Source organism: Lutra lutra, chromosome 7 (assembly GCF_902655055.1).
Source record: "Lutra lutra chromosome 7, mLutLut1.2, whole genome shotgun sequence".
Lineage (NCBI taxonomy): Eukaryota > Metazoa > Chordata > Mammalia > Carnivora > Mustelidae > Lutra > Lutra lutra.
In genome coordinates, this window is record NC_062284.1 from 36,808,938 (window position 1) to 36,833,807 (window position 24,870).

The 24,870-nt window shown below is 35.7% G+C and overlaps 1 protein-coding gene and 1 non-coding gene across 6 annotated transcripts in view; both read left to right on the forward strand.

Annotated features, from left to right (window-relative positions):
• The window catches only part of PIGB (phosphatidylinositol glycan anchor biosynthesis class B), a 38,240-nt gene that overhangs the window by 8,211 nt on the left and 5,159 nt on the right, over positions 1 to 24,870 (forward strand). For 3 of the 5 annotated variants that reach the window (XM_047738179.1, XM_047738182.1, XM_047738184.1), the window contains 5 exons: positions 600 to 730; positions 11,764 to 11,904; positions 17,173 to 17,224; positions 18,273 to 18,484; positions 19,075 to 19,139. In XM_047738179.1, the coding sequence (XP_047594135.1) occupies positions 600 to 730; positions 11,764 to 11,904; positions 17,173 to 17,224; positions 18,273 to 18,484; positions 19,075 to 19,139 (601 nt within the window). The remainder of the gene's footprint in view (positions 1 to 599; positions 731 to 11,763; positions 11,905 to 17,172; positions 17,225 to 18,272; positions 18,485 to 19,074; positions 19,140 to 24,870) is intronic. The other 2 variants (XM_047738180.1, XM_047738181.1) reach the window with 2 other exon arrangements.
• Positions 12,399 to 12,505, forward strand: LOC125105802 (U6 spliceosomal RNA). Its single transcript, XR_007129061.1, has one exon. It is a non-coding gene; the product is annotated as a U6 spliceosomal RNA (small nuclear RNA).

Below are 24,870 nucleotides of genomic sequence, written 5' to 3' on the forward strand. Positions count from 1 at the left end.
TTATTTGCATTAAAAAGACAGGAGGGTTTAGCGATTGAGTCCTTGTTAATGGATTCAAGGATAAAATCAGTCTACTTTGTGCTTACATACACTGAAGAAGGCTCAACCTAAAATGTCAAAAAGTGTAATATCTTTGAAATCCTTCCTCCAAAGTAGTAGTACCAGGTTCTTCTAGATTAGGAGAAGCCTTTAAATCCACAAAACTTTGGAACATTTTTTAAAGGCTGTATTTGAAGAGCTAGGAATCTAATACCACATGTTTAACATCCTTGCACCAGCTAACAAGTTTCTTTTAAGACATTTGCTTTGTAGACTTGATGCTTCTGTTTGCATGTTCTTCTAAAACCTGCTTTATTATTTTAGTCAATTTACCTGAAAGTATAAATTTGGTAACTTTAACACCTACATATCTGGTATTATTATAGACCTATGTATAATGTAACTTCTTGAAAACAATGTTTGGGCATGCTTATTTTCAATATCATTTATGTTTTGATGTGATTTTTGCAGTATGTATACTTGCTATTTTCCATAGAAGAAGATAATACTGAGCTTTTCCCTTTCCCACTCCATATATGTTTGCTTACAATTGTTCTTAGTTTTTTTGCCAGTTGTGCTCTTGGTTCACATGGTATTGCTGTACCAGAACTCTTACAAACACCATGGAAACTGTTCTCACTATAATTGCTCTTTTCTACTATCCTTTGGAAGGTTCAAAGTCTATGAACAGGTGAGATATATTACTGTTAATTATGTACAAGGCGTGAAAAATCTTAAATAGCAATATATTATAATGTCTGGTGGACCCCCAGGATGTTTATTATTTCATGAAGTTTATTAAAACCACACTGTCAATTGATACATTTCTTATAGTAGGAAACAGATATATGCAAACTAGGTAATGAAGGGCAGTTTAGTAAAAGGACTATGTGTAAATATTTGGGCAATGTTTAGTAAAGCCAATAAGGGGACAACCATAGTATCCCAGGGCTAGTCATAGGAGGCAGTTTCTGCTACTCTGTGGCCCCAAAGTGAGGTAATTGTTATGGGAATCCATACAAAGGTGTAACTCAAGAGAGGGCCCCAATAGGGGACGTGCACAGCCAGCCTTTAGCCATAGCAAGAAGAGAACTGGGGAAATAAAATGCCCTGACTTAACTCTTCTGCCCTCCAGTCAGTCAAGGCCAGTCAGAAGCCAGAAACCAAGTGAGCTCATTGATATAGACCAGGTAGGTCAGCTTCCCTGCACATAGAGCAAGTGAAGAATAGAGGAAAATAGATCTGGAAGGGCAAAGAGAAAATATAAGGACCCAGGAGATTGGGTCCAAGATGGCAGCACAGGAAGATTCTGAACTCACCTCCACCTCAGACATGCCATCTATAGGAACATATGGATCACTTCCTTCCAAAATAGATCTGAAAGCTAGATGAATTGCTCTCCACAACAAAGGGTGAAGATAGGTAGAACAAGCAGAGACACAGTCTTACAAAAAACCCCACATGCAGCATGGCAGCATACAATAGGGAGAGATCTCACCAGCTAGACACTTCTTCCAGAAAAGCAAGGGGTTGATGCCCCCAATCAGGCACTCTGGCCCCTGAAATCTGCACCAGAGAACAACCTCCCAGAACATCTGACTTGGAAAATCAACTAGTTGATATCCAGGGGTCCCCAAGTTCTATAGGAAACTGAGGCTCCCCACTTGGAAGTCTGTTTCCCTTGAGACCCAGTGGAAAAACAGCCATTTGAAAAGTGTCCAGCAGTGACCTCAGCAGGAGGGGTATCATAGGTGTGGAGGTCATCCCTGTGGAGTTAAGGGATTCAACTCCACATCAGGGACCCCCTGCCTGGGGATCTGCATCAGGAGTGTGAGTCCCCATAAGGTCTGCTTTTAATATCAGTGGAGTTTAACTCCAAAAGACCTAGAGGCCTATAGGAGACCTAGACTCTGCTCTTAAAGGGCGTAGAGACAGCATCACTTGCTCCAAAAACCAGTAAAGCAGCAGCAGTTTAAAAAGCAGCAGTTTAAAAATCACCTGAGCCAGACATGAAGGAGATTTACTGACAAATTTTAAGGCATGTACCAGAGAGGCTGGGCACTTTCCCCAGGAACAGAAGTGCTGGTAGGCACCATTTTTCTTGCCTACCTTCAGCCCAGCCGGCCCAACACTGGCAAATGAGAGTTCTGACACTTTCTATCTACCTTGCCAGCATAGCTTGCCCCACCCTGGCATTCCTCTGCAGACCTGCCTCACCCAACCTGGCAGATGCCCCTCCAAAGCAACTGCCACCATGCCATACCCAAGTGGCAGCCACTGTCAGGGCTGGTACCCCTCCACAGTGACTCCAGTCCTGGGTAAGAAGGGCATCCCTGCCCACCAGTACACCCACACCAATTGTGGCCTGTCTCCAACAGGAGATCACACAGCCCATATAAGGATAGCCCTGGAATGCCTGGTTCTGGTGACCAGGGAGAATGCTTTTCTAGGCCCATGGGACACTACCTTTAAACAAGGAGACATAGCTGATCTACCTAATACCAATAAACAGGGGCGCCTGGATGGCTCAGTGGGTTAAAGCCTCTGCGTTCGGCTCGGGTTGTGATCCCGGGGTCCTGGGATCGGGCCCCGCATCGGGCTCTCTGCATAGCGGGGAGTCTGCTTCCCTTCCTCTCTCTCTGCCTGCCTCTCTGCCTACTTGTGATCTCTCTGTCGAATGAATAAGTAAAATCTTAAAAAAAAAAAAAAACACAGAGAGTCAGATAAAATGAGATAGAGAAATATGTTTTAAATGAGAATAAGACAAAACCTCCAAAAAAGAACTAAAGAAAATGGAGACAAGTAATCTACATGGTAAAGAATTCAAAGTAATGGTCATAAATGCTCTCCAAACTTAGGAAAAGAGTGGATGAACTCAGTGAAAACTTAAGGAGATAGAAAATACAAAAAAGAACCAGTTTGAGCTGAAGAATGTAAAAACTGAAATGAAAAATACACTGCATGGAATCAAAAGTAGACTAGAGGATGCAGAGCAGCAATCTGGAAGACAGGGTAGTGGAAATATCCAAACAGAAGAGCAAGTAGAAAAGAATTTTTAAAAATGAGAATTGGTAAGGGACCTCTATTACATTAAGCAGACTAACATTCACACTATAGGGGTCCCAGAAGAAGAGAGAGAAAGGGGTAGAAAACTTATTTGAAGAGAAAATAGCTGAAAAGTTCCCTGAAGGAAACTGACATCCAAGTCCAGGAAGCACAAGAGCCCCAAACAAGATGAACCAAAAGAGATCAAAATAAGACACACAATAATTAGGATGCCAAAAAGTAAAGCTAAAGAGAGAATCTCAAAAACAGCCAGAGAGGGCGCCTGGGTGGCTCAGTGGGTTAAGCCACTGCCTTCAGCTCAGGTCATGATCTCAGGGTCCTGGGATCAAGTCCCGCATCGGGCTCTCTGCTCATCAGGGAGCCTGCTTCCCTTCCTCTCTCTCTGCCTGCCTCTCTGCCTACTTCTGATCTCTGTCTGTCAAATAAATAAATAAATAATCTTTAAAAAAAAAAAAAAAAAAAAAAAACAGCCAGAGAAAAGCAACTAGTTATATACAACAAGCCACCCATACAACTATTAGCTGTTTTTTCAGCAGAAACTTTGCAGGCCTGAAGAGACTGGCATGATGTATTCAAAATGCTGAAATGAAAAAACCCACAACCAAGAATGCTCTACCCAGCAAGAATTAAGGAGAGATAAGAAGCTGTCCAAACAAAAAAGCTTAAAGGAGTTTATTACCACCATACCAGTGTTACAAGAAATGTGAAAGGAAATCCTCTAAGCAGAAAATTTAAGAAAATTATCAAAGGAAAATTTCACTGGCAAAGGCAAAATTCAGTAAAAGTAGTAGCTAGCATAAAATTTAAAGAGAAAATTAGTAAAATCAATAATTAAGAGATAGACAAAATAAAAATATGTACAATATGATATCAAATACATAATCATGGAGAGGGTAGTTTACTGTGCTTTTAGAATGAACCTCACAGGACTAAAAACCAATAATATATACACAAAAAATAGAAAGGAACCCAAGCATAACACTATGAAAGTCATGAAATCACAAGAGAAAAGAGCAAGAGGAAAGAACAGAGAATTACAAAAACAAATAGAAAACAGTTAACAAGGGGCACCTGGGTGGCTCAGTGGGTTAAGCCTCTGCCTTTGGCTCAGGTCATGATCTCAGGGTCCTGGGATTGAGTCCCGCATCGGGCTCCTTGCTCGGCAGGGAACCTGCTTCCCCCCTCTCTCTCTGCCTGCCTCTCTGCCTATTTGTGATCTCTCTCTGTCAAATAAGTAAATAAAATCTTTAAAAAAAAAAAAAAAGAAAGAAAGAAAACAGTTAACAAAATGGCAGTAAGTACATACCTATGAATAAGTACATTAAATGTAAATGAACTAAATGCTCCAACCAAGAGACATGAAGTGACTGGATGGATTAAAAAGAAACAAAAACAAAACCCCATCTGTATACTGCATAGAAGAGACTTAATTCAGACCAAAAGACATGTACTGAAAGTGAAGGGTTGAATGTAGATATTCCATGCAAACGGAGGTGAAGAAAAAACTAGGTGGTAATACTTAGACAACAATAGACTTTAACACAATAATTATAACAAGAGACAAAGAAGGGCATTATAGGGATGCCTGGGTGGCTCAGTTGGTTGAGTGGCTGCCTTTGGCTCAGGTCATGATCCCAGCGTCCTGGGATCGAGTCCTGCATCAGGCTCCTTGCTCAGCAGGGAGCCTGCTTCTCCCTCTGCCTCTGCCTGCCACTCTGTCTGCCTGTGCTCACTCTCGCTCCTTTCTCTCTGACAAATAAATAAATAAATCTTTTTTTAAAAAAAAGAAAAAAAGAAGGGCATTATATAATGATAAAGGGATCAATCCAACAAGATATAACAACTGTAAATATTTATGTATCCAACATAGCAGCACCCAAATATATAAAGAAAATATTAACAGGCCTAAAAGGAGAAATATAGTAGTAGGAGGAGACTTTAATGCCCCACTTGCTACAATGGGTAGATCATCCAGACAAAAATAAGGAAACAGTACCTTTAATGACATGTTAAACCAGATCAGCTTAACAGACATAGAATATTTCACCCCCAAACAGCTGAATACACATTTTTTTGAAGTGCACATGGAACATTCTCTAGAAGAGATCACATGTTAGGCCAAAAATAAGTCTCAATAAATGTAAGAAGATTGAAATCTTACTAGCATAGTTTCTGAAAACAGTATGACACTAGAAATCAATTACAATTTAAAAAAACTGGAAAAAAGTGAAGGCCAAAAGCATGCTACTAAACAAGCAACAGGTCAATATAGAAATCAAAGAGGGAATGAAAAAATACCATGAGACTAATGAAAATGGAAATATAACATTTGAAAATCTTTAGGACACAAAAGAAGAAGTTCTAAGGACATTTATAACAAAACAGGCCTACCTTAAGAAGTAAGAAAAATCTCAAACAATCTAGCCTAATCTAAATTTACAATCTAGCCTAATCTAAATTTAGTAGGAAAAAAAAAAAAAAACCCAGTTAGTAGAAGAAAATAATAAAGATCCCAGTGAGGGGAAATAGAGACCAAAAAAAAAAAAAAAAGGAAAGATCAGTGAAACTAACAGCTGATTTTTTAAAAAGATAATGTTTAAAAATCTTTAGCCAAGACTACTCATCAAGGAAAAAAAGGACTTAAATCAGAAATGAAACAGGAGAAATTATAGCCAACACCATAGAAATACAAAGGATTATAAGAGACTATTACAAAAAAAATCATATGCCAGCAAATTGGAGAACGTAGAGGAAATGGATAAATTTAGAAACATAATCTTTCAGGACTGAATCCGGAAGAAACAAAATCTGAACAGACTGATCACTAGTAATGAAAATGAATCAATAGTCAAAAAACTCCCAACAAAAAAAAGTCCAAGATCAGATGACATCACAGGTGAATTCTACAAAACTTTTAAAGAAGTTAATACAGATCCTTCTCAAACAATTCCAAAAAATTAGAGAGGAAGGAACTCTTCTAAATTCATTCATTATAAGGCCAACATTACCCTGATAACAAACCAAAGACACTACCCCCCCCAAAAGAAATTACAGGCCAGTATTTCTAATGAACATTGACTCAAAAATCTTCAGTAAAATATTAGCCAAACTGAATTCAATAATACATTAAAGGTATCATTGATCATAATCAAATGAAATTTATTCCAGAGATGCAAGGATCGTTATATGCAAATCAACATGATATACGCAACAAAATAAGATTGAAAATCATATGATCATCTCAATAGATACAGATAAAGCATTTGACAAAATTTGACATCCATTTATGGTAAAACTTTCAAAAAAGTGGATGCAGAAGGAATATACCTCAACATAATAAAGGCCATAAATGACGAACCCACACCTAATAACCATACTTAGTGATGAAAAGCTTGAAGCTTTTCATCTAAGGTCAGGAACAAGACAAGGATGCCCACTTTCGCCACTATTATTCCACATAGTACTGGAAGTCTAGCCATAGTAATCAGATGAGAAAAAGAAAAGGCATCCAAATTGGTAAGGAAGAGGTAAAACTCACTTCTACAGCTAACATACTACATATTGAAAACTGTAAAGACTCCCACCAAAAAAACTTAGAACTAATACAATAAGGTTACAGGATACAAAATTAATATACAGAAATCTTTGTGTTTCTATACACTACTAACTAGCAGTCAGAGAAATTAGGAAAGCTGTGCCATTTATAATTGTATGTTAAAAATACCTAGGAATAAATTCAACAGAGGAAGCAAAAGACCCATACTCTTAAAAACTGTAAGACATTCATGAAAGAAATTAAAGTTGACACAAGTAAATGGAAAGATGTACCATATTCATGGATTAGAAAATTAATATTGTTAAAATGTCCATATTACCCAAAGCAATCTACAGATTCAGTGCACTCTCTATCAATACCAATAGCATTTTTCTCAGAAGTAAAACAAATAATACTAAAATTGTATGGAACAAGAAAAAAAAAAAAAAACACCCTGAATAGCCAAAACAACCTTGAGAAAGAAGAACAATGCAGGAAGTATCACTCCCAGATTTCAAATTATACTACAAAGCTATAGTAATCAAAAAAAGAATGTATGGGCACTAAAATACATAGATGAGTGGAACAATATAGAGTCCAAAAGTAAACCCACATTTTTTTTTAAGATTTTATTTATTGAGAGAGAGAAAAAGAGAGTGGGCATAAGCAGAAGGGATGGAGAGAGGGAGATGCAGAATCCCCACTGAGCAGGGAGCCCAATGTGAGGCTCGATCCCAGAACCCTGAGATCATGACCTGAGTCAAAGGCAGATGCTTAACTGACTGAACCACCCAGGCACCCCTAGAACCACACTTCTATAGTCAATTAATCTATGACAAAGTTAGGCAAGAATATACAATGGGGAAAAGACAGTCTTTTTAAAGATTTTTATTTATTTATTTATTTATTTATTTATTTATTTATTTGACAGGCAGAGATCACAAGTAGGCAGAGAGACAGGCAGATAGAGAGAGGGGAGGAAGCAGGCTCCCTGCAGAGGAGAGAGCCTGATGCGGGACTCCATCCCAGTACCCTGGGATCATGAACTGAGCCTAAGGCAGAGGCTTTAACCCACTGAGCCACCCAGGCACCCCAACAGTATTTTTAATAAGTGGTGTTGGATAAGCTGGATAGCTACATGGAAAAGACTGAAACTTGATTACTTTATCAACCCATATACAAAAAATAAACTTCAAATAAAGACCTAAATGTAAGACCTGAGACCATAAAACTCCTAAAAGAAAACAATGGTAAACTCCTGGATGTCAGTTTTAGCAACATTGTTTTAGATCTCTCTCCCTAGGCAGAGGCAACAAAAGCAAAAATAAACTTTTGTGACTACATGAGCAACACAGCAAACCATCAACAAAATGTAAAGACAAACTACTGAATGGGAGATGTTTGCAAATGATATACCTAGTAAGGGGTTAATATCCAAAATTATAAAGAACTCATACAATTAAAAAAAAATCAAATTAAAAAATGGGCAGACGACCTAAGTAGAGATTTTTCCAAAGAAGACCTACAGATGGCCAACAGACACATGAAAAAATCCTCAACATCACTAATAATCAGGGAAATAAATGCAAATCAAAACCAAAATGAGATATCACCTCACACCTATCAGAATAGCTATTACCAAACAGACAAAAAATTACAAGTGTTGGCTAACAGAAATACCATATATATGATCCAGCAATTCTGTGTCTGGTTATTATCCAAAGAAAATGCAAAATCCATTTTAGCCACCTGGGTGGCTCAGTCAGTTAAGCATCTGCCTTTGGATTCCAGGGTCCTGGGATCAAATCCTGATTTGTACTCGTTGTTCAGTGGGGAGCCTGCTTCTCCATTTGCTTGTGCTCATGCTCTCTCTCTGAGAAATAATAAAATCTTAAAAAGAAAAGGCAAACACTAATATGCACTTCTATGTTTACTGCAGCATTTTATTTACAATAGGCAAGATATGGAAGTAACCGAAGTATCCATCAATAGATGAACAGATAAAGAAGGTTTGCATACACACACACACACACACACACACACACACACACACACACACAGTGGACTACTACTCATCCGTAAAAAGAATGAAATCTTGCCATTTTCAAAAACATGGATGGACCTAGAGGATATTAGATAAGCCTGAGAAAGATAAATACCATATAATTTCACTTAAAAATAGAATCTAAAAAACAACAAATGAATGAACTTGACAGAAACAGACTCACAAACACAGGGAACAAATTGATGGGAGGAGGAATGCATTGGATGGGCAAATTTGGATGTACAATTTTCCATTTATAAAATAAATTAAAGTATAGCATTGGGAATATAGTCAATAATGTAATAATTCTGTATGGTAATAGATGGTAACTACCCTTTTTGTGGTGAGCATTTTGTAATGTATAAAAATGGCAAATCACTATATTGTACACTTGAAACCAATAACAATACTGTATATCCACTATACTTAAGTTTTAAAAAGTAAATTAAAGAAAATATATGGACTGGATTTAGATTTATATAAACTGGGGAAGCAAATACCAAATTTGCTTTTATATAAACTGGGGAAGCAAATACCAAACAAATGGAACAACCAACATGAGCAAAAACACAGAGCTGTAAAAGGCTTTCATTTTATTGTGGGCAGGTTGTCCATTCTACCATACACATGGTTGGAAGCATGGGAGAAGGGGAGAATAAAGGATGAGGCTGGAATGGGACTTTGCCCTTCTCCAGAGTTTGGGCTTTATTCTGTAAGTTGTAAGGAACCATTGAAGGCTTTTGAAAGCATGATATAATCAAATCTGAGTAAGAAAGCATTCCCTTGCAATACCAATATTTAGAATATAATGAAATATAATGAAAGGGAGAAATATAGTGAAATGAAAGGGAGACTATAATGAAAGGGAGAAAGCCAGAATTTGGTCTATTTAAGAATCCATTCTTCCTATATAAAAAGGTGGTTGGGAGAATCAACTCAAGTAAGATCATTTCAGCATTAAGACTCCTGACTGCCAGAATAGGCATTCGCGTAAGTTTACCTATATGAAGAGAGCCTTATTGTAGGGCTGAAAGTAAAAATAAGGGAAAGAGGTACCTTGTGGCCAGGCCTAGAAGAAAATTATAGAGTATCTCAGCCACGTAAATGAAATGAATGAATTATGGCAGTTTGGGGGAAAAGTCTGTTCTGTTGTGCCTTTATAGCCCAGTCTGTGAATTTGTTTTAGTTGTCTAATTTTAAGGCTCAGCTAGTCTCCATTTCTGTCCTCACTACCAATTGGCCAACTTTTTCTATTTTGCATTTAATTTAAGAAAATCTGATTAGGTCTGTTAAATGTCATCATCCCTATAGTTTCACGCTGGCCATATTTAGCTTGGCTGCCTGTGTTCAGTCAGGAAGAGAGGGTCACATAGCACAGGCAACTGCGGTAAAAGTATTCTTCCCCGGATAAACGTGACAGGTACTATTCCTGGACTTAGGATATATGACATTTTGCAAACTTCTTTAAAAATTTTATAAATGAAAGATGTAAGGATGGACTGCAAATGTATAAGCATTGATTTCTGTAAAATGGTAACAATAAAACATCTCTCTTCACAATTAAATGAAAATCTATATAAAGTATATATAGCCCAGGGCCTCTTACAAAGTAAGTGCTTAGTAAGTGTTGTTGATGACAATGATACTAAGTAAAGGAATATTTCGGGGCAACATACAAAAAAAGTAAGACAACAACTTTGAAAATATTCCAGACAAGTGACAGGACTTCATGTAAAATGATGGGACTGGGAAGGAAACAAGGTGGATGTGTGGGCTGAGATGTTGCTGTTTGAGGGACTTTACAATTTTAAGACTGAGAAACTGAGTGATGCTATAAATATTAGACACTGAGCAAGTTTCAGGGAAGGTTTGGGGCTTCTTTCAGGTGCTTTGATTTTGAGTGCCAGTAGCAATCTGCGTAGAAATATTCAGAAAAGAGTAAGAAATCCAAGTCTGGAAGTTTGGAGTGAGGTTAGGACTGGAAGTATACACTTGGGTGTCCTCTCAATAGTTGGACCATAGCAGAGGTAGCAATTAGGATGCGAGCAAATCAGACCAACCTACGAATATGTTTTATTTCACCTGCATAAGAGTTTTTGTTTTTTGAAGAAACTACTTGGCAAAGTTTTTTAAAAATTGGGAGAACTTACATAAAAACCTTGGTTTCTAGTTTCTCTTGAAAAAATGAGAGCCCCAGCAATATCTTGGGTCAAGATCCCTTCATGACAATATCAGAACCTCCCCACAGTCAATATCATTCATTTTCATTACTTATGTGGTCTCTGTAAGCATTTGAATGGAATCCCTGCTCTTTTATCCTCACCAACATTAGAAATTCATCTATAACTCTTTATTAGTTAATAGATATAAAATGGTATCATAAATTTTTATTTTGCTTCAGTTTTTAGCAGGACTACCACTATTTCTATGTGATAATCTACTGTATGTAGTCCTTATGATTAAATTATTAGTCTTCTTTAGCCATTTATTGAGGCAAGTCCTAATAGTAAAAATCTACATTTTTATCCATGATCTTAGAGGTTTGTATGGTAGGCTTTTAATCAACTATACATATAGACCTTTTATTTGCATAAAATTAGCAGCTTACTTTCAAAACAAAATTGTAGGTACTAAGAAACCCAACATTGCCTAAATCCTAGTATTTCCTTAAATGCATTTATTCTTTTTTTTTTAATTAAAGAATGGTTTTGTGTGATTTTCTTTTATCTCCTTAGGAGAGGCTTGGTAATTTTTCCATCAGGAAAGCAATTGGCAGAGTTGTATGGCTAAAGTTAGTATGCCTTTTGGCAAAACAAGACTAGCATTAAGACATAGAATAACTTAATTTCAAATATTAGAATGGGCTATTAGAGCTGAAAAAGACCTTAGATATTCCCTATTCTTATGGAGGAGAAAAATTAAGAGTCAAAAAGTGTAAGTAACTTACCCAACTTCACATATCTATACCAAAATGAAAATGCTCTCATTAGGAAAAAAAAAGTTATATCACAGCATAAATAGTAGATAACTTCTACACTCATTTCCTAGTTTCTTGATAATACATTTTCCTTGCTTATAGTGTCAAGTACTCGTCCCTGGTGGCACTTGCCTTCATAATTCGTCCCACAGCTATCATTCCATGGATACCCTTGGTCTTTAGACATTTCTGGCAAGAACAGAAAAAGCTTGATCTTATTCTGCATCAGTTTTTACCTATAGGGTAAGTATGGCTACAATCCATCTATTAATGTCCATAACCTATAAATTATAGATTATGAACAAGATTTTACATCTTGTAGTCAATTATTGTATCTTCTAATGTCAGTTAGAATTTGTCAGACTAGTATTTCCAAATTTATAATTTATATTTTTATATTTATGATTATTAACTATAATTGTTTTAATTTACTTAAATGGGGATCTTTGGAACTTTTCTCACTTAGAACTTTTCTATACATTTCCTAAATATCTCTCATGTACATTTTTAGAGATACTTGATTCTTTTACATTTGTATAAGGCTTTATAATTTACAATGTATATTTACATATTACCTCATGACTCAAAATTCTTGGATCTAGACAATGTAGGTATTTTTAGTTTGTAGTAAGGAAATGGGGGGGGGAGAGGCGGAGCATGGTGAAATTAAACATGCCTTAGCCAGAGTCTCTGGGTTGGTTGCTGTGATGGAACTAGGATTGAAACCCATGTCTTCTGTGTTCAATTCAATAGCATCTATACTAAAATTGGGACAATACAAAGAAGATTAGCGTGGCCCCTGTGCAAAAAAACAAGACCAAACCAAAATAAAAACACATGTCTTCTAATTTTGAGCTCCTAGGATCATACTTAGCCCAAGTATCTAGTAGAGTATCCAGAATAGTTATTTATTGAAGGGCTGAGTTAATTCTGATTCTTAGAACAACAATCTTTTTACTATACTAGTATTCACTCTGTTTGAGTATTTTTGGATAAGAATTAAAAAGGACTAAATCATCTAGAAGCCAAGTTACCACTGTTGTCATTTCTCAGATTTATTAACATTGTTTTAATGTATTGCATTCATTCAGCAAATATTTGTTTAATCCCAGTAGGTGCCAGGTACTGTTCCAGATGCTGGAGATATAGCAACTTAACAAAGTCCCTGCCTTCATGAAGTTTATATTCTAGTGGGAGAAGACAGAAAACTAAAAACATAGAGTAATATGTGTCTGTCAAGTGATAAATGCTATAGGGAAAAATAATGATAGATAAGGATAGAATGGTGGTGTAGGGGATGCCTGGGTGGCTCAGTCAGTCAAGCATCTGCCTTTGGCTCAGGTCATGATCCCCCGGGTTCCTGGGATCAAGTCCTCCATCAGGCTCCCTGATCAGCGGGGAGCCTGCTTCTCTCTCTGCCTGCCACTCCCCCTGCTTGTTCTCTCTCTCTCTCCCACTTTCTTTCTCTCTCTGCCAAATAAATAAAATCTTTAAAAACTTTTTTAAAATTTAATTAAAAAGAGAATACATTATAAGCAAGGTTAGTTTTAGTTCAGGAATGTGAAGTAGGTTTAGTATTTTAAAATCAATTGGTATGATTCATGACATTAACAGAATAAAGGAGAAAATTCATAGGATAATCTTAATAGACACAGAAAAGCCACGTGATAAAATTAAAAGCCTACTCATGATGGGTGAGAGGGAACAACCATTAGAAAATGTGTATTAGAAGGGGACTTCACTAAAATGACAAAGATTTCTATAAAATGTTATAGCAAAATCATACTAAGTGTTGAAGCCCTTAAATCCTTTTACCTGAGATCAGGGGCAATATATTATGCTCATTATTTCCCCTGCTATTTAACAGTATATGTCCTAACTAGTGCAGTAAGGCAAGAAAAACAACTGGTTGGAAAGGAAGAAATAAAACTATATGGCATGACTGTATGTAGAAAATCCAAAAGAATCTAAAACCAAACTATTAGGATTAGTAAATAAATTCAGCATGTTCACTAAATACAAGGTGAATATACAAATATTTATTTCATTTGGATGCTAAAACTAGTGGGTAAAAATTAGAGGAATAAGAAGATATTTATATAGTCTCAAAGTGTCTCCCCATAAACCATTAATTATAAAGGATAAAAATCACAATTTTACAGTGGAGAAACTTGACAGACACTTCCTTAATCAAGGGATCAAAGTTAAGGGGTGCCTGGCTGGCTCAATTGGCAGAGCATACAACTCTTGATCTCAGGGTTGTGGGTTTAAGCCCCACATTGGGTAAAGAGATTACTTAAAAATAAAATTTTTAAAAAATAATTTAAAAAAAAAAGGGGGGGATCAAAGTTAACATTACCCGTAACTGGACGGATCACTATCATGAGACACATAATCAGAAGCAGAGAAAACACCCTGTCACTTCTATGGTATTACTCTCATTATGTATAACCTGAATCTATTCATGAAGAATATCAGACAAACCCAAATTGAGATACATTCTAGAAAATAACTAACCTGTATTCTTCAAAGATGCCAGTCATGAATGACAAGGAAAGGTTAAGGAAATAATCTAGATTAAAGGAGACTATAGAGATACACAAGTGAACACAACAAATAATAAGAATAATAATAAAAAAATCAAATTTTTTTTCTTTGTATAAAGGAAATTATTGGGACAAGTGGTAAAATCTAAACAAGGTGTAAATTAGATAGCCATAAAAACTTTGTATTTCCTGTTTCTGATTATTTGTGATGTAAGAGAATTTTCTTGTTTTTAGGAAATAGCCACTGAAGTATAGGGATAAAGGTGAATGATGTCTGCAACTTACTAAACAATTCAGAAAAAAAATACATATTTAAAGAGAAAGAAAAAGATAAAGCAAATATGGTAAAATGCTAACATTTGGGAAATCTAGGTGAAGGATATATGGAAATTCTTTATACAATCCTTGCAACTTTTCTCAGTCAGAAATTATGTCAAAATAAAAAATTAAGGGGTGCCTGGGGGGCTCAGTTGGTTAAGCATCTGCCTTCAGCTCAGGTCATGATCCCAAGGTCCTGGGATCGAACCCCACATCAGGCTCCCTGCTCGGTGGGAAGCCTGCTTTTCCCTCTCCCATTCCTCCTGCTTGTGTTCCCTCTCTCTTTCTATGAATAAAATAATAAAAGGTATACAAGGACTCTACATAGGAAGGTATAAAACATTATTGGGAGAAACTAATAAAGACCTAAATAAATGGAAGAATATGCCATGTTCATGGATGGAAGACTCAATATTTTAAAGACATCAACTCTCCCCAAACTGTGATCTGTATATTCAGTGGAGTTCCAATTAAAGCCCAGTATGGGTGTGTGTGTGTGTGTGTGTGTGTGTGTGTGTGTGTGTGTGTGTGTGTGTGTATGAACTGATAAAGCTGATTTTAAATATTTAAGTGGAATGCAAAATACTAACTAAAAGAATTAGAGAAAATAATGTTGGATGACTTGACTTTACTAGGTATTAAGACTTCTTACAAAGTTACAGTAATTAAGACAACTTAGAATCAGTGCAAAACAAATAGACTGACTGGTGAGACATAATAGTCCAACAACAGACCCAGACATAAAGTCACTCATTTGTGATTAACAGTGATAAGGCAATACAGTAAGTCTTTTCAATAAATATATAATTAGCTGGATATCCATATGGACCCCTACTTGCCACCATAACAAAAAATAAAAATCCAGGGAAATATAGATATTAATGTAAAGGTAAAAGAATTGCACTTCTTCAAGATGTGATAGAATATCTTCATGACCTTGAGACAAGCAGAGATTTCTTAAGTAGAATGTAGTATTAACTATAAAGGGAAAGATAAATGCATTTGAATACATTAAAATTCAAGACTTTTGTTCAACAGATTCACCATTAAGAGTGAAAAAGCAAGCCTCAGACCAGAAGATATTTGTAGTATAAAACACAACACCAAGAAAAAACGTCTATCAATTATATACAAAACTTGTACAAATCTTTAAGAAAAATAGAAAACTGATTAAAAGACCTGAACAGGCACTTCAAAAGATATTTAAATGGACAAGAAGTATAAAGGTACTCACTTATTAGTCACTCAGGAAATGTAAATGAAAACCACCATGACATCCTAGTATACATCTACCCAAATGCCTGAAAGGATATAAAGACTTTATATATTCCTGTGGGAATATAAATTGATACAACCACTTTGGAAAACTGTAAGAATTTACTAAAGCTGATTGCACTTATACCCCGGAGCCCAGTAATTCAATCCTAGGTATATACTCATCAGAAATGTAAGTACATATATTTGGGAAACAAAAGGCACATAAAAGAATGCTCATAGCACTGTTCATAATAGCTAAAAAAAAAAAAAAAAAGCATCCATCAACAGAATAAATACATTGTGGCATAGTAATTCAGCAGAATACTATATCGTATTATAAATGAAGTACTGCAACGTACAAAAAAATGTGGTTAAATCTCACATGATTGAAGGAAATTGGATATGAGTACTACAGTGTGATTTCATTTTTGTAAAATTCAGTAAAGGTAAAACATCTAAACTATCATAAGTCAGGATAGTGGTCCCCTTTGCAAAAGGAGTGGAGATTGACTGGTTGGAAAGATAGAAGAGCCTTTTGAAGTGCTGCTAATGCTCCATACCCTGGTCTATAGGACAGTTACACAATTGTGTCCATGCAGTGATGATTCATGAAGGCTTATACTCACTCATACATAGTGTGTTTTTCTGTGTATATGTTTATAGTATGCAGCCTCTGAGATGGCCCCCACTGATCCCATCCTCTTGATACTCATGCTATTATATAATCCTCCTCCCTTGAGCTTGTGCTGGACATTTTGAGTCAATTCTAACAAATAGCAATGTGGCAGGAGGGATGTCACTTCCATGATTGGGTTATAAAAGGACTTGGCATCCATGCTAGATGCCCATCTTACTCTCTCTTTGCTGACCTACCCTGTGGGATGCCGGTCTCCATGTCAGGAGGTAGTCTTTAAAAGTCTTTAAAATCTCCCATGTGTGGGAGATTGAGCTCTGCCAACATCCATGTTGAGTGAGCTTGGAAGCAGATTTCCCCACCAGCACCAGTCAAGCCTTCAGATGAAACTCTTTAGCCCCAGCCAACATTTTGACAATTCATGAAAGGCTTTGACCCAGGGACACCCAGCTAAGCTCCACTTGGATTCTGGCCCACAATGAAGTAATAAATGTTCATAGTTTTAAGTTGCCAACGTTTAGGGTACTTTGTTGTATAGCAATAGATAATACAGTGTTTATTACTTTTAGAAACTTTCCTTAAATACAGCTTCTATCAGTGAAAGATCTCTCAACGTGTAAATCCATATTCAGTTTGCAAAAGTGTAAGGCATTTTTGAAGTGACTTTGGTTAGCCAAGCATTTGTAAAAGCCATATGCCAATATTGGATTTTTTGTAAGTTCAGAGTGTTAATCACCCTTCTACTTTGTTTTTCAGATTTGTCACTTTGAGTTTGTCTCTGATAGTTGATCGTATTTTTTTTGGTCAAGTAAGTAAAAATACATTAAGCTAATAGCTATTTTTAATCTAACCATTTATTACACTAAAAACTCAACCTGACTTATTAATCTGTGAATATTTAGGAACACATGTATATGGGATACATTGAAAAAAAAAACTATTGGCATCTGCCTTTCATTCAATTTGCTGTGTTTTCTATAAAACGGAATTGTGTATTCATAGTTGAAGTTAAAAGGAGTCCATTTTATGGCATTTTTGTCAAGTTTGTACAATTTAGTCAGGTTTGTTACAAAGGTTAAATTTTTAAACTTTAATTGAACTCAATCATTCAGAATTCCAAATTAATCAGAATACTCTCTTCAAGGATTTGATTTGACATTTTAATGTCATGACTGTTGGTTATGGCCTTTGTTTGTTTTTAAAGGTTCCCTGATTTTAAGTCACTTAGGGGCTCTGGAATCAGGTTGCCACAGTTTGAAATCTGGTGCCTTCATTATTAGCTATGTGACCTTGGATAAGTTTCCTTAACTGGAAATAACTGTGGTACATGTTTCATAAGGTTGAAGGATTAAATGAGATAATGCATGTAAATGCTTATAATATTGCCTGGCAGAAATGAGCACTTACTGTTAACTGCTGTTGTTGCTGAACTGTTGTTGTTGGTGGTGGTGACAATTCAAAAGGTAATGTTCTCAAGGCTTATATTTTAATATGTGATATCGTAAACTATAAAGTTTTTAATATGGGTAACTCATATACTCATACAAAACCCATTTTGAGGATCTTCTTTATCATTTACTGTATATAAAACTTACATTATCAAAATACATATGAACATTTATTCATGATTTCTTGAATTGCAGAAATCTAGTTTTTTTAATAAATCAACAACACATTAAAACTTAGAACATTAAAAATGAATAAAGAATGATTTCATGTTGTAATTAATCCAAATTATTAATATAAAGTATTGTTTGGTTTTTAGACTTCATTCAAGATTCTGCCAAATTCCCTAATGTCGAAGATTCATACTTGGCACTAATATATTTCTGTTTTCTTTCCATCAACTATTCCAGTGGACCCTGGTTCAATATAACTTTTTGAAATTTAACGTGCTTCAGAATTTGGGAATGTTTTATGGTTCTCATCCATGGTATTGGTACTTTAGTCAAGGATTTCCAGCTGTCTTGGGTACTCACTTACCCTTCTTTATTCATGGCTGCTTTCTGGCCCCAAAGAGGTACCGAATACTTTTGGTAACTGTGCTATGGACACTGCTAGTTTATAGGTAAGATTTTATTTGTTCAAATAATTTATTTAATGTTACCAAGAATTTAAATTAAATTCTTCAAAAAGTAAACTGTTTATCTTCTGGATATGTATTAACTCTTATGATTTATTACTGGAGATTATTTAGCAGACAGAAAAGGTAATAATTATGCTGATGCTCAGAATGAATACTTCTGATATGTATAGTTTGCTTGACAAGGATTACATTCAGTTTTCAAGGAGCTGAAAAAATTTTATTTGCTCTTAAAATTTGAAACTACCAAAATTTTAAGTAGTGAAGGACTAGAGAAATATTTTTAAATGAAAATGTATGTATCTTTATTCCAAATTTGAGTAATATGACTTAATTGGATTGGTAACAGAAATCTTTTTTAGAATGTAATTGTACTTTAGAATTTCACATTGACATAAAATATTAGGATTACTTTTAACACATCATCACCTTTTAACCAAAAAATAATGAGACTGAGTCCTGAAGCAGGAAATTCAGTCTCAGTATTTAGAAAAACAGGTTGTTAATATTTCATTTTAAATATATTTACTTCTCAAATTGTCATATAATTCTCTTAATATCTTTTTTTATTATAGCATGTTGAGCCACAAAGAATTTAGGTTTATCTATCCAGTTTTACCATTCTGTATGGTGTTCTGTGGTAAGTATTTTTAATATAGAAAAAGTTGCATTTATGTAGAAATAGGTTAGATAATAAATTTTCCTTGAACACTAAAATACGTTTTCAACTAAACTTAATGAGAGATGCTCCTTAATTACAAGGTAGACTATTACAGTATTCTTTTTACTGCCTAAATATACTAAATGTGATATAAAATGTGATATAAAAACATGAGGATTTAATATGCAAAGGACCTTTCAGTGGTGGTGTTTCTGGCTGTAGGACTCTTTCATTCTAAAGTAATGAAATATGTCTATTTTATAATAGCATTTTAAGTTTATGATTAAACTATGGAATTCTTCATTTGACAAATGAAAAATATATTTACAGGGACGCCTGGGTGGCTCAGTTGGTTAAGCAGCTGCCTTCGGCTCAGGTCATGATCCCAGCGTCCTGGGATCAAGTCCCACATCGGGCTCCTTGCTTGGCGGGGAGCCTGCTTCTCCCTCTGCCTCTGCCTGCCATTCTGTCTGCCTGTGCTCGCTCGCTCTCCTCTCTCTCTGACAAATAAATAAAATCTTTAAAAAAAAAAAAAAAGAAAAATATATTTACAGCTGTTGAAACTACTTTTTTTTTTTCTATTTCTAATTTTTTTTTAATTTTTTTTTTCAGCATAACAGTATTCATTATTTTTGCAACACACCCAGTGCTCCATGCAATCCGTGCCCTCTACAATACCCACCACCTGGTGCCCCCAACCTCCCACCCCCCACCCCTTCAAAATTCTCAGATCGAAACTACTTTTTAATGCTTCTTCATACACATCTACCACTTTAAGACTCACTCTAATGCATACACAATTTTTAAAGTGATCCACGCCTCTGATTTTATTTTTGGCTTTTTCCTCATTTTTCCACTAGGTCTTTTGGAATAATTTTTTTTACATGTGACTTCTATAAAGTCTTATAGCACTGATCTCTGGAGAAAGTGAATTTTTACATTGGTTGGTTTGGAAAAAATATGAATTGAAACTTTATTAACTTCAAGTTTAATTCAGAATAAATGACTTGGCTTCCCTCAAATATTAAAAAAAAAAAATCACTACTGGGGAGGGAAGAAATAAGTATACAACTGAGACTGGAGGCTGGGAAAAACTAGGGAGTTAATGATATCAAACTTTTGACCTTAAAAAAAAAACAAAAAAAAACACCAAACCACCCACTGGGTTAAACAGCCAGCTTTGATCAAGTATACACTATCTCAGCTATATGTACTGTCTTCAACGGAGATACAAACATAATTTATATACAAATACATATATAACTTATATATGTATGCACACACACATCCAAATATTTGACACATCTGAATTGCTGAAACCAAAGTTCATTTGTGTTATGACTTTATAGTCTCACTTCATATATAGATGCAGGCACAAATTATAGGCATCGAACAGCTATGTGTCAAGTCTTAAGAATAGTGGGTGGATTCATCAGAGCAAATCTGCACATCTGTTCATGAATCACTATTCAGATTTAAAATTTTTCTTTACCACCACTTGAGCTGGAGTTGAGTTATAATTAAATCAAGTCCAGAGGTCAAATATTTGTGTGTGTTATTTGGTTAGTTTAGGAACTTGGTTTCATTCCATTTTTATAATTTAAGGTTTTTCTAGCATTCCACTTCTGTGCCGTGTCTTTACAGAGTGTTTTAGAGAAAGACTGGGTTGTCTGAATCCTCATTCCTAGTCCAGAAGAATGAATCTTTTAAGTAGCACATTCTTGGTAACCTGTTTCCAATTCCAAAGACTGAGATAAAATGCTGATGAGGTTTGAAGAGGATCTCCTTCTAATGAACAAGAATCAGCCTTTGTTCCATATTTTGTCCACTCAGAAGGATCCCTAAAGGACTGAGAACTAGCAAAACCCCTCATTTTCTCAAAGAATGTGATCCCTCCTTTGGACACATACCTAAGGTCCTTAAATTGGACCTGAAGAGACTTGTATTCCCGCTAAGAGTCCATAGTGAGCTCACCGGGACATCAGTCTTTGGATGTTCAGGAGCAATGTCAGACAAGAGTTCTTTTCAGAATTGTTCTAAATGGCCAAATTTGTGTCTTTTCTAACTATATGAAATCTTGAGTTAAACTGTACCTCAAATCTCAGTTTTTATTCTTGTTTTGGCCTGTTTTAAAAACCTGATTTTTAGATAAACAACTCAGTCAGCAATTTCTTTATGATAGCCACCTTAAAACTCAGTGGCTTAAAACTTACTATGTCTGTAGTTGGCTCACTATCACTTCCACCACATTCTTTTGGTCAAAGCAAGTCGCAAGACCAGATTCAAGAGATGAGAAAGAAACTTCAGGCTCAGGTAGAGATTGGACATGAAGAGGGATAACTGCAGCCATTTTTTCAATCTACAGTAACTTCTCTTGCCTAATTTGAATTTCCCTCAGTTCTATCCAGAACAGGACTAACTCTGAGAAATGTACCTTCTGTAATTGGCTCTGATCCTTAGTGAACTGTATAACCTTGTGCCTCTGTTTCCTCATCTGTAAAAGAAAGGTGCCATTGGTCTAGTAAGATTGATATTTTTAGTTGAACCTCTTGTAATTTGTGCTGATGAGGTTTCCAACACCTGCTACTAATTTTAGGTTGGGTATCTGCTTCATCTGTTTTTATCACAGTGGCCAACACAGACTTGCTAGTGTGTTTCTCCATACACTAATTGTTTTATCAAAACTGCACATGCACGTTATTTGAAAAGCCATTCCATACGTTTGTTTAAAAAAAAACAATGGTTCCCTGCCCTCCTTCCGATTCTTCTCTTCAGAGGCACTTACACTCTTTCAGGTGGTTATTTTGATAATTTATCTCTTTACATAAAATGCTAATAATGCCCTTAAACATCTTGTTTTGGGCATTTCTTAGGACTTATATGAAAATAGCTTTATTTCCTTAGCGAAGTAGCAACATAAAATTCTTCCTGATATCTCTGTGCCCAATATTCTCCTTACTGTTCTAATAGTTCCAAGTTCTCTTTCCCAGGCCCATTCTCCTGTATGTTCCATCACAGAATTAAAACCAGCCTTTTTTTTTTTCATGTAAATGCTGAACTTAAGTTAACTGAACAGCTTTCCCAGAGAAACATCTCTGATTGGTAGGACTTGGTAGAGATCTTTTTCTTGGGCTTTTAGATTGGATTTTCTGTTAAGTCTTGTCAGAACAAGGGTGCATCCTTCCTACCCCTGTGTTTGATGGGATCAGTAATGTACAGCCCTTAACTTTCGCATCCCCTCCGTTCCAATGAACCTTACCTTGGTAAGAAGGAACTCATCAGTCCTTGCTTAAAAATACATTGTAATAGGAAGTATCCAAAACTTAAAAAGTAACTGTGTGTATCAAGATAAATCATAGGATGATTAGGAGATATGGCTGAGTAAAGGAGGAACCAATTCATGCAGGGCCTTCTTATATACTCAAGTTTTTAGATTTTATTCTGGAGAAGAGTCAGCTGGGACATGATGGATTTAAAACTTTAATAGTGATCTGATAGTGATTGAATAAGAACCAATAAAATAAACTCCTGGTATAAAAAAAAAAAACCCTATAGTGTCATCCTCTAATCATCTGGTTCCATTTCCCAGAGATAATTATCAGTCTTATAAATTCCTAACAACTTCCTCTTTTATGTATCTTTTTGTTGGCATAGGTAACAGGAGCAAATTAAATATTCTGGGACGTTATTTAGCTTGAGTTAGAGTTACTATGGTAGCATGCCCTTATTCAGTCCTCATTTTCCACAGTTTTAGTAACCTGCACCAACCAAGATCCAGAAGCAGATGATCCCCTTTCTGACCTATCCTCAGGTCAGTAGTAGCCTAACACCACATCACAATGCCTCTGTCATTTGCCATACTTCCATCTTATCACAAAGGCATTTTATCGTCTCATATCATCACAAGGAAGATGGCTACAGTACAATAAAAAGTTTTGTGACCACATTCTTTTAACTTTTATTACAGCCTACTGTTACAATTATAACTATTAATAATAATAGTAATAGTAGCTAATAGTAATAGTAATACAGCTATTAATAATAGCTATTACTATTAGCTGTTACCATGCCTAATTTGTAACTTAAACTTCATCAGAGGTGTGTATTGGAAGAGTATAGGGTTCTGTACTACTGGCAGTTTTAGGCATCCCCCATGGGTCTTGGAATGTATCTCCTGCAGAGAAGGGAGGACTGCTGTATGTGAAGTGAAGGTGTCTGAATTCATATGAACCCAGGTTCATACGAGGTCTTTGTTCTCTTGGAAACTACATGAGGCCAAAAGATCTCCCTAGGTGGTTTACAGAACAGAAGAAAACTTGTGTTCACAGAATCTTCAGTAATTAGAGAGGGGGTCTCACATTTCAGGTTAGATGATGTTTACCTTACAGTGTGCTGCCTATCCCATTCAGAAGCTTGCTCATTCTAGGGTGGATCCTTGCAGTGAGAATTGCATCTGCATTATTATTTGTATGTAGTTATGTAGACTTAGTAGACAGCAGCTACAGGATCTTGTTACCTTTTTTAAATACTGAAGAAACCATACTGCTTCCCTGTAAGGAAACTGTGAATCCTAAGCTTCTCTTGTGGCTCAGACTAGCACTGCAGCTGTAATGTATTTCCATCTCTCCCTTTAACAGCTCCAGTTTTTGCAATTCTCTGGAAAATGTTCAATGTCAGACAGTTTGAAAACCCTGGAAGTCTTCAAATCCAAATCTGTTCAACTGTTCCTTCTTTCCTTCTCTTCCCAGCATTTTCTGTGTATTTTTTCCCCAAATAACAGGGAGATTCAGTTCTCTCTGAAAAGATCCATCCTACTATCACCACAAAGAAAATATAAAATAGAAGCATTACCTAATTAAGACTCCTTCGTACTGAACCAGCTGGAAATACAAGCACATTTTCTTCCAGCATTCTACCCAAAATGCCATTTTTACAGCATTTACCATCGTGCACTCCAGTTTTAGATCAGTCACCATACCATTGTATCCCTAATGCCCATTTTTTAAAAAGCTTTCAAGGAACATTTAGTGAGTGAAAAGACTGATGATGAGTGAACATTTCACAAATGCAACCTGAAGAGGTTACACTTCATTTGAATATTCCTGAGGGCAAGTTGTCTTCTAAAGTGCCTTGCCCAGATAGGCTTTAATGTGGCTTTTTGAATGAGGCCACTAGGTATATTTAGTTTTTTCCCATCTACTCAAGAAAGCACAGCTCTTAAGCTTGCTGGTCTATTAGTTCTGTGACTAGAATTATTACAGATAAGAGAACTCCTGGAATCCTATTTCAATTCTAATAAAACTAATCCTAGTTCTCAAACTTTAGTAGGTTCCTTATTTTACCATAGCAAACATAAATTTAGATATATTGTACATGTAGGTTTAGTTTTCTTGATCTTCCTACATTTTTTACCACACTTTTTAGAATGTGCTTTGGCTAATCAGCTATTTCAAGTAGTAGTAATGAGAGAGATGTGTGATATTCCAACTAATGAATAGAATGAACTATAGGTAATATTATCTAAAACATTTCCTAGAGGAATGAAATTCTAAGATTTTTTGGCCAAATTTGGTTCGGCTATCAAGTAAGTGGCAGGTATCAGATGTCTTGGAAAAGATGAAGTTATTTTATTATTTTCAATTATATATTATTTATGTGCAATATATTATTTATAATCTTCAAAGGAATGAATAGAAATAAGAGCGATAAA